Source organism: Urocampus carinirostris, chromosome 8 (assembly GCF_059441175.1).
Source record: "Urocampus carinirostris isolate Australia breed hairy pipefish chromosome 8, RoL_Ucar_1.0, whole genome shotgun sequence".
Lineage (NCBI taxonomy): Eukaryota > Metazoa > Chordata > Actinopteri > Syngnathiformes > Syngnathidae > Urocampus > Urocampus carinirostris.
In genome coordinates, this window is record NC_142356.1 from 10,752,371 (window position 1) to 10,766,840 (window position 14,470).

The 14,470-nt window shown below is 39.8% G+C and overlaps 1 protein-coding gene across 2 annotated transcripts in view; it reads right to left on the minus strand.

Moving 5' to 3' along the window:
- Window positions 1-14,470, minus strand: part of LOC148360699 (protein AF-17-like) — a 57,744-nt gene that overhangs the window by 31,011 nt on the left and 12,263 nt on the right. For both annotated transcript variants that reach the window (XM_088341593.1, XM_088341592.1), the window contains exons 2-4: window positions 11,106-11,185; window positions 10,981-11,035; window positions 9,032-9,141 (exon numbers count right to left, since the gene is read on the minus strand). In XM_088341593.1, the coding sequence (XP_088197719.1) occupies window positions 9,032-9,141; window positions 10,981-11,035; window positions 11,106-11,185 (245 nt within the window). The remainder of the gene's footprint in view (window positions 1-9,031; window positions 9,142-10,980; window positions 11,036-11,105; window positions 11,186-14,470) is intronic.

Consider the following 14,470-nt stretch of genomic DNA (forward strand, 5'->3'; position numbering starts at 1 on the left):
GTGAATGAGCGAGCGAGTTGTCTGTCCCAGTGTGCCCTGCGATTGGCTGGCAACCAGTTCAGGGTGTCCCCTGCCCACTGCCCAAAGATTGCTGGGATGGGCTCCAGCACCCCCGCGACCCTACTGAGGATAAGCGGTGCAGCTAATGAGATGAAAATATCAATAATACAATTAATATGTAAACTATTACTGAGCCACGCAATGTTCTTGCTTCATAGCAGGGGGCGATAGTGAGATTAAGGAGTTGGCGCACACCTCACCCCAAACAATAGAATCAGCATTAGCAAGCTAACAGCAAGTCAAGCCATCCAGTAATTTGTTTCTCTCGGTACATGGACTTATTTTCATAATGGAAGATTTTCTACCAATGTTTTTATTCAATGTGTATGCATGACCTTGTTTACAGTATAAGTTAAGGTAAGATAATAAAATGTATTTTTCAATGCTATATTGCTTTCTTGCTCTGCCAATCAATTGATAAATACGATTGATTTCAAGTCAATTTATCTTTAAATTTGATTGTGCCTCATCAGACGCAAATTTCACCACAATTCACGGAGAGAGCCAAGTTAAGCCTTGTTGCAACCATTGTTCCCCGTATACTGCACGCGTATACTTCCTGACTTTAAGCTAAAAGTAAAAGGGCCGCTGAAAAAACACCCAAGAAAGATAGATAGATACTTTATTCATCCCCGTGGGGAAATTCAGACTTCCAGCAGTATCCTTTTGTTGTTTATTAACAGATTACCAGGATGGCCTCGGGGTGCTGTGTTGTAGTTTAGCAACAGCGGAGTGGATGATGTCACACGCTAGGCTAAAAGTTCGACGTCCCTGCAGCAGATGGATATCTTTGTGCCCAGGGTTACACCACCTCGTGTTCACGTAGATAGCGAGTCCACCTCCTCTCCGTTTCCCGCAGGCTTTTGTGTCTCTGTCTGCTCTAACAGTGCTGGAGCCGGGTAGCTCCACGTTAGCTCCGTGTATGCTTTCATGTTTTTCACCAGCACAGCCAGTTCGTCGGTCTTATTTGGTAGGGAGTTCACATTTTCCATGATTACGGACTGTACCAAAGGCTTATAACGCCGCTAGCCGCTTAGCTAGCTCTCCATCCACGATAGGGCCCCCTCATCACGCCGGCACGAGAATTCTTCAGGGCAAGGAGTTGATTCCTCGAATAAACGCATTTTTGTGCGGTAAAACCCATTATCAATTTATCATAGGATAGAAAGTAATCCAAAGTGTAGTTGTCAAACGGGACAAAAAACACAGAAGATAGAAGCAGACGCTTAAAACAATAAATCACAAAAAGAGCGAAATAACACGGAGCTACTGGAAAGGCTGCTGGAAAGGCTGCCGCCCGCGGCGCCTATGATGCATATAACACACCTATGATGTATGTAACCTGGAAGCAGCAAGAAGGTTTATTGTATTGTAGATGAAAATAAATTCAGACAATGGAGGAAGAATATAGCAATGGAAATTACACCTGAGGCCAAACGTGCAAACAGGGGATACAAACTTGGGACAGAAGAGGTAAACAGAGATCTTCGAGTGGATTGTACAAGACAATAAATATGTAATGGTACACCAATTCTAAAGTGTCTTTTTCTATTTCTTTTAGTTTGTGGCTATTTTTAAGCAGTTTTAGGCAGTCGACTTATATGCAATGTAGGGGTATATATATATCATTATATACTACAATTTGTAACTATCCAGACTAACGCATTACGTTTTGTTGTCAGTACTCCGGGGCAGGGTTGGGCAATTTTAGGGGCGGGCTGCATTGGATTTAAAAATTGGGCTGAAGACCCACCCATTTTTTCATTTATCAATAAATATACATAAAGACATTTACATGTTGTATTTCTTTCTATATATTTTTCAATTAGATTAGTTTCACCAAATGGGGTTTGAAACGCTTACTATTAACAAGGTTTTGAGTTTTTCCTAGCCGGCATGTTGGCTCAAGATCGGGGGATGGTGTAATTGTAACCGGTGCATTCTTTTGAGACATTTTGTGATTAAGGGCTATACAAATTAATGTGACTTGACTTGACTTAAAGCAAAGTATTGGGTTAGGTCCTTGTTTTGGGCACTTTTTTTGTATTTCGTTTTGTAGTATTACTGTAGTATTTTGTAGTAATTGTCATGTATGATTTTTGTAGTGGGCAGCACGGCGGCACAGTAGTTAGCGCGTGTGCGGCACAGTTCTGAGGTCATGATATCGAACCTCCTGTGTGGAGTTTGCATGTTCTCCCCGTTTTTGCTTGGGTTTCCTCCGGGCACTCCGGTTTCCTCCCACATTCCAAAAACATGCATCTCAGGTTAATTGGACAGTTCAAATTGTCCCTAGGTGTGAATGAGCGAGCGAATTGTCTGTCCTTGTGTGCCCTGCGACTGGCTGGCAACCAGTTCAGGGTGTCCCCTGCCCACTGCCCGAAGATAGCTGGGATGGGCTCCAGCACTCCCGCGACCCTACAGATAATGGATAGATGGATGGATGGATTTTTGTAGTATTTCTGTCGTAATGTTTTTGATTTCTGTGGTACGTTTGTCTGAGGATTTTTGTAGTATTTTACTCACAGGTTTTTTGTAGTATTTCCATAGAAGGATTTTGTACTATTTTTGTCATAATATTTTAGTATAATTACTGTACTTGTATTATTGTAGTAAATCTGTACTATTTCTTTCTTTTTTGAATGGAAGTAAAATACATTAGGTTCCCATTTTCAAGCACTAAATTGGATATCTAGTTTTGTAGTAATTTTGTCACATATTTGTACTCTAAATTTTTAGTGGACACACAAAGGAACAATCAGGGTTGGGTAGGGTTACTTTAACTAGATTACTTTCAATTACTTTTGGATTACTCCAATACCAAATATGCTAATAAAAGACAAACGAAACTAAATCTGAATAAAATGATGACTCACAACACGTGGTTAGCTTTCTCTCCTGGCTTTGATCTCTTTGATCTCCGGCAAAACTAACATAAAATGCGACAGAAACAAAATGAAAATAAATCCAAACAGCTTGCCAACATCATTTTTGCCGTTCCATGTATTCCGTTACTCCCCAAGCCTGCACAAAATTGAGTCATTTTATTCATATTTAGTTCCTTTTGTCTTTTATTAGCATATTTGGTATTGGAGTAATCTAAAAGTAATTGAAAGTAATCCAGTTAAAGTAACCCTACCCAACCCTGGGGACAATGGTTAAAATACAAGCATATTTCTTAAAGTGGCTTTTGTTATTATAGAATCCTGGTCTATCGTGAATCCATTTTTTGTTACTGTACCCAACTAATCATAATGCAAAGTAATCCAGTAAATGTGTTCTCAACAGAAAAAATGTTATGCAATGTCTATTGTGGATAAATGTTCTTTCTGTTTTTTTTAATCTCATGCCAGTGAGTGTGGCACGCTGCTTGGGGTGAATGAGTCCACAACACAGGTGCAGAACAAAAGAACGGCAGGCTCTCTACCTTTTAGCTTCAGCCTGTCTTAATCTTTTGTCCTCCAGTCCCTCAGTCTAGATCCACCCAGCAGAATTCTGCAGGGCTCGCTCGCATTATGGATCCAGCGAGACTGTCATAAAAATGTGCTTTGAATACTTCTAGTGTGGGCTTAACATTCGACCCCCTCGTTTGGTTCCAGTGGGTTCACTACAAAAGTGGGGAGTCTTAATAACGGCTCAATATTCCCGCCTTGAACAGGCGTTGCGGGAAAAAAAAGGGGCGGTTATGTTACCCTCAAAGGACATCAACTATAAAATGGAAGAAGGCTGACCAAGCCACAGCAGCCTTTTTAAAGGAAGGGTGCCTTCTCAAGTTTGCTCCATCCGTCCTAATGGTGTTGAGGAATGTGGGCTGCAATCTATGGCTGAATGGCTTTGACAGGAGAAACCTGCATGCAATTTACTTCAGCTAACACGGTAATATGAAACCAGGAGTCCGATGTGTACAATGACATGCAAACACTGAGCCAGTGTAAGCACATGGTCAGAAAAGATATTGATTTGTATTTCAGTTCTTTTAAAAGGATAGTTTTGATAGATGTCTAGCATTTCAACGTTTTTAACCAGCTATATGAATCGCGCAGCTGTCGTTTGGCACAATTGGAAGTTATACTCTAAAAAGGACAAAACAAATGATTACCCGTAAATTCCGGACTATAAGCCGCTACTTTTTCCCCAAATGTTCAGCCCTGCGGCTTATTCAGTGAAGCGGCCAATTTATGGAATTTTTCTAACGGCCACCAGCGGCGCTGGAGTATAAAAGGTAAGATTAATACCAGTAGAATATGTGCGCCAAGAAAGACTGCAACCTCTAAGTCTAAGCATTCATTATCTGTAAAGTTAAGGTACGTTCCGATAATGAGGAAGACGCCCTTGATGGCGAAAGTTATGAGGGGGAAGTTGAGGACGATCTTCCGCGAATTTCACAATTACGGGATGCTTTTTTTTAACTGGCACATTTGATAAATTGCGAGCGTGATCCTACTAGCGTGTTGGTACCTTTCAAAGGCACGGTTTGGGATGAAAGTTATATTATTATTAAAGCTTAGAAAACTCTCTCGGTGTACCGTCTTTCTTCGTAAATATGTGTAACCATGTATAATATGTATTTGCAACTGTATATTTTTGTAATGTATTTATTTTAGAGATTTATTCTGTTATGTGTTCTACGGGCGAATCAAAAAGAAGGGGCGGAGCAAACGCGGGCTGACGGGAATTGGGGTAAAGCCGAGTTACCGGTAGATCTGTCTGTTGTCGCAGCGGACAATAGTGGATATATATTTTTCCCACCCTTAACTTTGGAAATATACATTTTGTTTCCTTGGATTACTTTCAACGGGACCCGGACTTAACAAGTCTGCATCATACGTTAATTACGGGTATCATTTACCATTTATGATGCCAACTGTGGTTCTAGAATTGTGTACTATCTAGGAAGTTACAACCATCGAACATACAGCCTGGTCTGGGTTAAACTTGTGATTGTGTCACAAGTATTAATGCGGGCGCACGCGGCCTATTCATGGGTGCGGCTTGTATAAGTATAAAAGTGGCAAATCACCCAAAAAGTGGTGGGTGCGGCTTATAATCAGGTGCGCTCTATAGTCCGGAATTTACGGTAAATAGCGCGCAGTACTGTAGATAGAACAAAAGCAGAGGTTTTATCTTAATTAACCAGCTTTACAACATTGAATTAAGACTAAGACAGTAAAGCAGGAGTCAGGAACATTTTGACCCAAAGAACCATAAAAGTAAAAATGTTTTAAAAATAAATTGAGAGAGCCACATCATATATTTTCAGACAAAATTAAAAAAACTGCTAAACATGCTCTCTAGACAAAAGCTCATTCTTCAGCACATTTTATTTCACTGTGTGTCATTTGATGATTTAATCAAATGTATGAAATGATGATAAGGCCAAAACCTGTGTCCCAAATCAATGTAAATATGCAATTTACAATTTGTCTTTCACCTACATTTAAGAGTGTTGGGGCAATTATTTTCCATGAAATTTGTCCTTAATAACGGTTTCAAAACAATGTGCATGCAAAGTTCTTTTGTAAAAATGTCACAAATTACTGCAAACGATAAGCATATCGTCATATTCACTTTCGGTGTAGACTGCACTGAGCGAGAGAGAGAGAAGAAAGTGTCTTGCGCTGTGTGCAGGGATCTGCCCCCCTTTACTGCTCACCCAATCAAAGTCGTTTGCCAGCGTTTTTATTTATCAGTTTGAATGGTTTCTTATCAAACTTCTGCATTTAGTTGCTTCGGCTTTATATGGACCAAAATCGGGATGAAATCACTTGACTTTGGAACGCCACAGAGAGATATGCAATAGTTACATTTTATTTCTGAGCCATACGTACTCATGAAAAGAGCCATTTATGGCTCCCGAGCCATAGGTTCCCTACCCTTGCAGTAAAGTAACATATTCACTTCTAGTAATTTTACCCCGGACACTGAGACATGCTCTACTTGTAGGCCATTAACATGCAAAATTGAGTGCAGTGTCAGCTGCCAAACACAATAGATTTAGTTTCTAGACTATTGAATATCTGTTGATTGGCACTCATTTGATAATATTATTTGATTGAAATGAAAATTTCTTAATAAATAATGGTACACAGAACAGTTGGGTTATCTGCATATATTCGCAAATCTAAGAGAGGAATTTTATTCTACCTATGATTATTAAAAATCTATCCATAAACCGCCATCAGTTTGAGTGTTTATACCAGGGGTGGCGAACACGAGGCTCTAGAGCCGCATGCGGCTCTTTGCCTCATTATATTTTCTATAAAACTAAGGAGATGATAATAGATTTCCATACTAAGCCTCTCCCGCATGTGCCACTGTCAATTAATGGTAGTGAGGTGGAACTGGTCCATTCATTCAAGTTTCTGGGTACTTACTTGTCAGCTGACCTCACATGGACTGTCAATGCTACTGATATTCTAAAGTCAGCCAGACAAAGGCTCTACTTCCTTCGTCAACTCAAATCATTCGGAATCAGTCAATCCATTCTAGTTATTTTTTATCGTGCCATCATTGAATCCGTTTTACCTAGGTCAATCACAGTTTGGTTTGGTCGCGTCAATCAGAAAGAATTGTCAAAGATGGAATCAGTAGTGAGGACGGCAGAGGAAATAATAGGTACTGGCCTCCCGTCCCTGCAAAGTATCTACATCGATCGAACTAGAAAACGGACACTAAAAATTATAGACGATCCCAGTCACCCTGCTCGCAGGTACTTTGATTACCTGCCATCAGGTCGCCGTCTTCGCTGCACTGCGAGCAAGACTTCACGTCTTAAAGAGAGTTTTTACCCTTCCGCTTTCCGTATGTTCAACGGGAAGTGATTTAGGTTATTATGTATAGTATTATTATGCCAACGCCGTTCTTCCGACCTATTCTACTCTAGTCTTGTTATTTACACATTCTTTCTTTTTAAACTATTCTATATAATTACCTTGTATTATACACTACAATATCTCTTTTACTCTATTCTTTTTATTCTTTTAAATCTATTATTTTATCATTATTGAGTGTTCGCGTGTCGAATGATTTCTTGTATGTATCATGTTTATAGTTTGTACTGGCTGAATGAATAATTACAATACAATATATACTGTGGCTCTTTGCCTCGTTTCATGTTTAGTTTTTTGCATTCTTAAAACACACTTGAATCCATCAGAGTTAATAACAAATAATATTTAGAAATTAATTTGGCAGAATTGTTGTTTTTATGCTGCTCCGGACACATAACTGACTACCAATCACCTGCGTAGGTTACGTCTAATGCCGGTCAGTGCGTGGTGTGGCTCTTTGACTCTCACAGTTCAAAATTTCGGCTCTTTGTGTTAAACTTGTTCGCCACCCCTGGTTTATACGGTATTGCATTTTCATGACTTTGTAAACAATGTGTGTTCACCTGGCTCACTTACAACAAGAAAGCAGGTGAGAGCACCAGTTTGTCCACCTGCTGTTAATACGGCGCCTCATCCAGTGTTCTCGTTTGCCCGCGTCCCTGCGTCCTAGACGCATCATTTTTGCTGGGGACGCATAGTCTCAAATCAACGTGCGTCACCGGGACGCAACCTTTTTGACACAAAATTGTCATTATTACCAGATTACTTTTTTTTTTTTACAAAGATTAACCGCACTCCAAACTTTCCGACAGGCAGATCCGCCATTGTTGTTTTGGTCTCGCAGTCTGCACGCCGATCTCGGCAAACGAGATCTCGTTTGTTTTTAGATGACGTCATTTTTGTGGTGCTTGTTGTCGGGGGAAGGTGCAAATCAACACAAAATTGGTAATTTCTTCAGTGTCAGTAATAAATCGAAACATAATCCAGAAAGTGATAACAACGGCAATAATTTCGGCTTGAAAAAACTGCGGAGAAATTATTCGAAAGATCGCGGAGGCAAGGAAAACACGTGTGTTGAAGTGAACGATTCGACGAAAGAAAATAAACAAAAGAATACTCCTAGCAAGAAAATGACTTTTCTGCCAAAATGGACTAAATTATATTCCTGGTTACGCTATGAGGAGGATGATAATGGATTGGATATGAACTGCAAAATCAGAAGTGATAACTTGCTTTGTGTTACCAATTAACTGTGATGATTAAAGCTGCATGAATATATAGATTAATATTTCAGCAATATTATTTTGTATAATGTACAATATTGTGAACTGAAAAATCTGAAGTGATAACTGCTTTGTACTACCAATTAACTGTGATGATTAAAACTGAATTAAAATATAGATAAATATAATTATTTCAGCAATATTATTTTGTATAATGTACATTATTGTTTTGAACTGAAAAATCTTGAAGTGATTTGTATTACCAATAAACTGTGTTGATTAAAACTGAATGAATATATGGATTAATATTATATTATAATTTGTCGCCGATTTACAATTTCAACCTCGATAACACTAAATTTTGGGGAGCCGTAGATCTCTGTTGGGACCCATAGATTTTTTAAGCATGAGAGTCCCCGGGACCCATTACTTTTCACAGGTAAAATGAACACTGCTCATCAGACTGTAGTTAAATTAATCATATCAATCACAAAGTCAAAGAATCTTGCTGGAGAAGTTACAAAAATAGCTGGAGGTAGCCACCTCGCAATCACAAAGGCAGAAACAACCCTGCATATATTGCCCTTTTTGTGGGGCGTCAAAGTGTAGATTTCAGTGTGAAACGATATATCGTCACACTCATAACATAACTGAGGTGGGAACTGAAACAAAGTGATTGTAGTATGATGGGGGGGTCTTGTGGCTGAATCTGCACCTCAGGGACATTGACTGCTTAAACTTTCAACAATATGGGAAACCTTTCATAAATCCCCTTGTTTTCCCAAAAAACTGGAAAGGTTGGATTGTTCTCAAAGATAATCCATAGAAAACGTGTTCGGTATGACTGCAAACAAACTAAGCATACTGCACCAATTGTGTAACTTTCAGTTCAGTTTTCAGTTCTTCAACATGTTGGAATACCTTCATGTATCGCTCATGTGGAACATACTGCAGGATGATGGGCTCCATGGTGAGAACATTGGCAAACTGCACCTCGGGTATGTAGAGTGCACAAACCACGTGGGCCCAACCTGAAAAGACAAGGACAACAGTGTGATCTAATAAAAAAAGAGTTTACTTATAACGTAAAATGGTACTCATGTCTATGTTTCTTGCACAATGTTGACTGCACTGTTTACTACTCACCTTGTTGACTATTTTTGCACCAAATGCATATCACACAAACCCTTACGATACCAACTGTATGTAACATCCTACATGCCGTCATTTCTTTGTGTAAATTATAACTATAACCTTATCCTCCTTGTATTATAACCTTATCTTCTCTGTTCCTTATCTTCTTGGTTTCTTTACCTCACTGTGAATGTGTGAAACTGGAGTGTCATGCCCAATTCCGTTGTCACAATATGTTAACCCATCTTGTAACAATGACAATAAAGGTACCGTATTTTCCGCACTATAAGGCGTACCGGGTTATAGGACGCACCCCCCAAAAATTGTTTTTGGTCCTATATTTTCCATACATAAGGCGCACCGGATTATAAGGCGCTACAATGGGAACGTCGACAAAACAGTCAGATATCATGGTAAATGCGAAATACGACCAAATAACATCGAAGCGCACAGGGAGCGCAGTTGCTGTGTTTTGCGGAAACGTGGCTCACGTTTAGCATTCCCGACGCTAACGTGTAGCCACCCGGAGCTATTCCGGCTTCAACGCCGCTAAACAGAGACACGAAAGCCGGGGGGAATCGGAGAGGAGGCGGACTAGCTAACACGAGGTGGTGTATCCCTGGATTTTCACAAAGAAAAGTTTTCCATCTGCCGCAGGGATGTCGAACTTTTGGACTGGCGTGACGTCATATACTCCGCTACAAGCACCCCTAAGGCATCATGTTAATCTGTTAATAAACAACGGGGTAGACTGCTGGAAGTGTGAATTTCCCTACAGGGATGAATAAAGTATCTATCTATCTATCTATCTAGATAGTTCAGTCCAACTTATTACCCCCTTAACATTCCCAAAGCTTGCAAAGAAGCAAATACGTGTCTCAGACATGTACGGAAACAGTGTCTGTACGATGTCACCAATCACTCAAACGCATCGTTTCAAATATCATTCGGAAGGTTTAAGTCCTGGGATTCAAGAAATGCCAAGCATTTCTTAGTTTCCATTTTATTTTTTGCTGGCAACTGTGTGGACAGCAAAGTAAGAATTGTATTGTGCAGGGAACAGGGGTTCTTTACTGTGCATATGACAATAAACACTTTGAATTGAATTTAGTTTAAAAATAGACTCATCACAGAAACATCAAGATCGTTCTAAAACAAGATACCGGGAAAATATAAAGCCGCATAGCTCACCGAAGTTCTCTTGCAGCCATCACGTTCAATAATGATACCTAATCGTGGTCTTCTTACAACCGTGAGTGTAGTAAATCCAGGAGAGTAAAATATTTACAAATACAGAATAGTCAAAAATGTTTTCTCTATGCCGTAGTGCAACCCAACGTGTGATTCACATTCATCTTTTTCGGCCAATTGCAGGCTTTGTTTCGCCCCTTTAGCCTATGCGAGCCTGTAAATGATAAAAAGGATCCTCCCCCTTTACCTCCGAATAACTTTAGCCAATAGTGACTGATTCAAATGATGATTGACACATTGGTTAGGAAATGAAACGCCGGTATATAAATCCCAGCATACACCGCGGACTACTTCGCCTTCGGGGGAAAATCTAGTCGGCGGCTATTTGCCTTAGTTGCAAGACTTTGCGACTTAATATTGATCCATATATAAGGCGCACTGTATTATAAGGCGCATGGTCAGCTTTTGAAAAAAATAAAGGCTTTTAGGTGCGCCTTATAGTGCGGAAAATACGGTACTTAATACCAAACCCATGAGATACTTACCTCCGCTGTCTGTTCTCTTGAGAGCGCCATCTTTGTGGGGACATAACTCACATCTCTGTTGAAAAACATCAGCTTACTTAATGATTGTGATCTCAGAGTTGGATGCTGTCTATTGGCACACTCACCACTCTCGCTGCCCTCTCCTGTGACTCACACTTACGACAGAACCACGGGCCTGTGGGCACCTGGACAATCCCATAGCATGCTGAGACATAAAAAAAACAAATGTAATGGAAATTAATTTTAGTGAAATGAGAATAAATGCAATTCTAGGGCAGTCTTTATATGAAGTACACATAGTAAACAATTTGGCATCGATCTGGCATACAGTGGATGTGGATTGAACCTATCCCGAGACTGGCAATTGTGTGGAAGATAAGATATAGAGTGTCTGAAATAACGTCGGCCCGACGCCCGGGGCGTGCATCTTTTACGTCGGGCGTACGACTTACAAAATGTCTCTGCCCGGGTGGCCAACAACTTTTTCAAGAAAAAAAGAAAAAAATCTTTCATTTTCCCCCTTTTTTTTTTTTCCCCAAATCAAACGTTTGCTTCATTTCAATTTCAAAATCTTCGTTCGGTTCGGAAATTTCGGTTCGTTTTGCAATTTGCATACTCGGCAGCCAATCAGAAGCCAGCATCGAGTCAAGTCAAGTACAGTCTAATTTATTTATATAGCCCTTAATCACAATGTCTAAAAGGACTGCACAGAATTACGATGACACAATTACCTGATCTTAAACCAACATGTGGGCAAGGAACAACTCAAAACCTCAGCATGAGGAAAAAGAGAAACCTTGAGTAGGGACCTCACAAGTGGTATCCCCCTTTCAGGATGACCAGGGTGAATTACATTTAGCATTACAGTACACAAACATAGTAAACATCGAATAACTTTCATTCTTCCAGACTTTCCCCAGCGTTATAAGGTCGTGCATTTGCATATCATTTTCCAAAGTAGGCGCACAGAGAACACAAGAAAAATAGAAAATTGGTTAGGAATCAAGCCAAAACCTCAGCCCCAGAAGAAATATTCAAAAGAAGCTAACAAAATTGATGACACTACAAAACATAAACGTACATTAAAAGCATCGTGGAAAGAGGAGTTCACGTGGCTTGTAGCAGACGACGCAACGCAAACATTGCATGACTAGAGATGAGTAAATACAGGTACATACTGATGGCAGATGGAAAACAGTGATGTCATATACATGCAATGAATGTTATAAGTAGATTTATAATAAACTTCTTTTTAAAAGCTTTTTCCTGTTATATATTCTGATTATCAATCCTTAATACTTTGCAACAAAGTTTTTTTTGCAATGAGTCATTTTATTGTGTTTCAAGTTCTGAAAATGGGGCAGGCAACTTTATGGCTGGGCAGGCAACTTTTCAGAGTTGTCTGGTGGTAACTTTTTGTCCCGAGTTTCAGACACTGAGATATATCGTATTTATTCGTGTACAACGCATTTTTTTACCCCAAAAATAACTCAAAGTTTGGGTGTGTGTTATGCACAGGGTTTTATGGTACAGTGGAACCTCGGTTTTCGAAGGCCTCTCAGTTCGAACAAATCGGAGTTCGACCGAAAATTTCGAGTAATTCTTGCTTCCCTGTTGAGTCAAAAATTCGGAGTTCGAACGCCGGTAATGCGTGAATGCGTACGCTAGAGTGCGATGCTGAGCGGCGTACGGGTGTAGATCGTGTAGATCGCCCCCACCCCTCTCGACCAACCGTTATCACGTGTGCACTTGCCTCTTTTTGCTTTCGCTTTTAATATCGGTGAACGGAGTGTTTTAGCCCCTAACCATGCCTCCGAAGAAAGTCGGTGCAAGCAGGACAGGTGAAAAAAGAAAAGTTGTTCGTACAACTATTGCCTTTAAGAAAGACATAATAGCTAAATATGAAAGAGGTGTGCGAGTTTCCGATCTTGCTAGGGAATACAGCATGCGCCTTCTGCTGACCACCACAAAGGTAAGAAATCCTATTCATAATTCTTTTCTTTATCTTTTTTTTTTTTTTTTTTTTTTTACACGTGCGTGTTAGCGTAATCTTTCGTACGGAAGATTACGATAACGCGAACGTACGATTAGCCTAGATTAGCTTCATGTTTACGTTAAACATTCATGGTAAACATTCAGGGTGTTGAAACGGATTAAAACGATTTACATTATTTTTAATGGGAAAAATGATTTCGGTGATCGAACAAATCGGTTTTCGAACAGGGTTCTGGAACGGATTATGGTCGCGAACCGAGGTTCCACTGTAGTCTCCATCCATATTTGTGCAATGATTGATCGGTCGATAAATACCGCTGACCACAATTGCAAAACATTGGATGCAACAGTAATCGAACCCGGGTCACGGAGCTGAGAGTGCCAAATCCTTACCACTAGAACACCAGGGATGTAAATGACATACAAAAAGGCATTAGATTTCATCTCATTATCACAGTATTTTTATTTTCTGTGCCAGAGACGAATGTTTGAGAATGAAGAAAAAAGAAAGGTCTTTGAGGGACATTAAATAAATACATTGTACATTTTGTGTTAGTATTGTGTTCATAGTTTACATTAACAATAAATAATTTGAATCATGTTTGCTGTGGACCTCTACATTTGCTTCAGGGTTGCCTTTGGTCCCTCAGTATAATCAATGCCCGTATTGGCAGGTCAGGAAATTTTGATCAATGGCCATCTTTGTTCTGTTACTTAACTTCTTCTTCGGTAGTTCTCAAGCACAAGTACAAGGCTGCGCATTAGTATACAGCGACACCGCAGGAAGGGGAGTGTATTACACGACACCACAGTCCCATGTTTCCGTTTGACACACTTGGATTTGATGATTCTCAGGGGATCATCAAAGACTTGTAGATTTTGGTATAACCCAGTCCTAGTTAGTTTCTCTACAATTGTGTTCCTGACATGTTTGTAAAACTCATCTGCCCTCAATACGGGATGTTTCTTGTTAAGTAGTGTTGTAGCCACTACTTAGAAAAGATGTGCTCATATTGACACATCATGTGGCACTTCATTGAAAAAACACTGTGACTTTGTTTGACTTAAAATACGACTTGTGAGCAATGTTCCCTGTAATTTTCCACGGGTCTGAGTTCACACAAAGTCGGTGAGCAACGCTTGAAACAACAGTGAGCAACCATAATCCCAGGTGTGGCAAAATAATTCATGATTAAACATGTCCGAAACTTGACATCAAGTTACATTTTGCTGTTTCCAGCAATGCAAAATGATTTTTCTCTTTTGAATGAATTGACTCATGTACTATTGCAAAGGTTGTACGGCCTACAAAGGTCGTTTGTTCTTACAATTCTTGCACAAGATATCCATTTCTTTTTATTTCCTGATATATTTTGTTGCATAGTATTAACATTTTTGGGGGCTTATTTAGTCGGTTGTAAGATACAGAACTGTACTTATTCACATTTTTAGTGGAAGTACAATGTTGGCAACAAGATCCACTTGATATAATTGG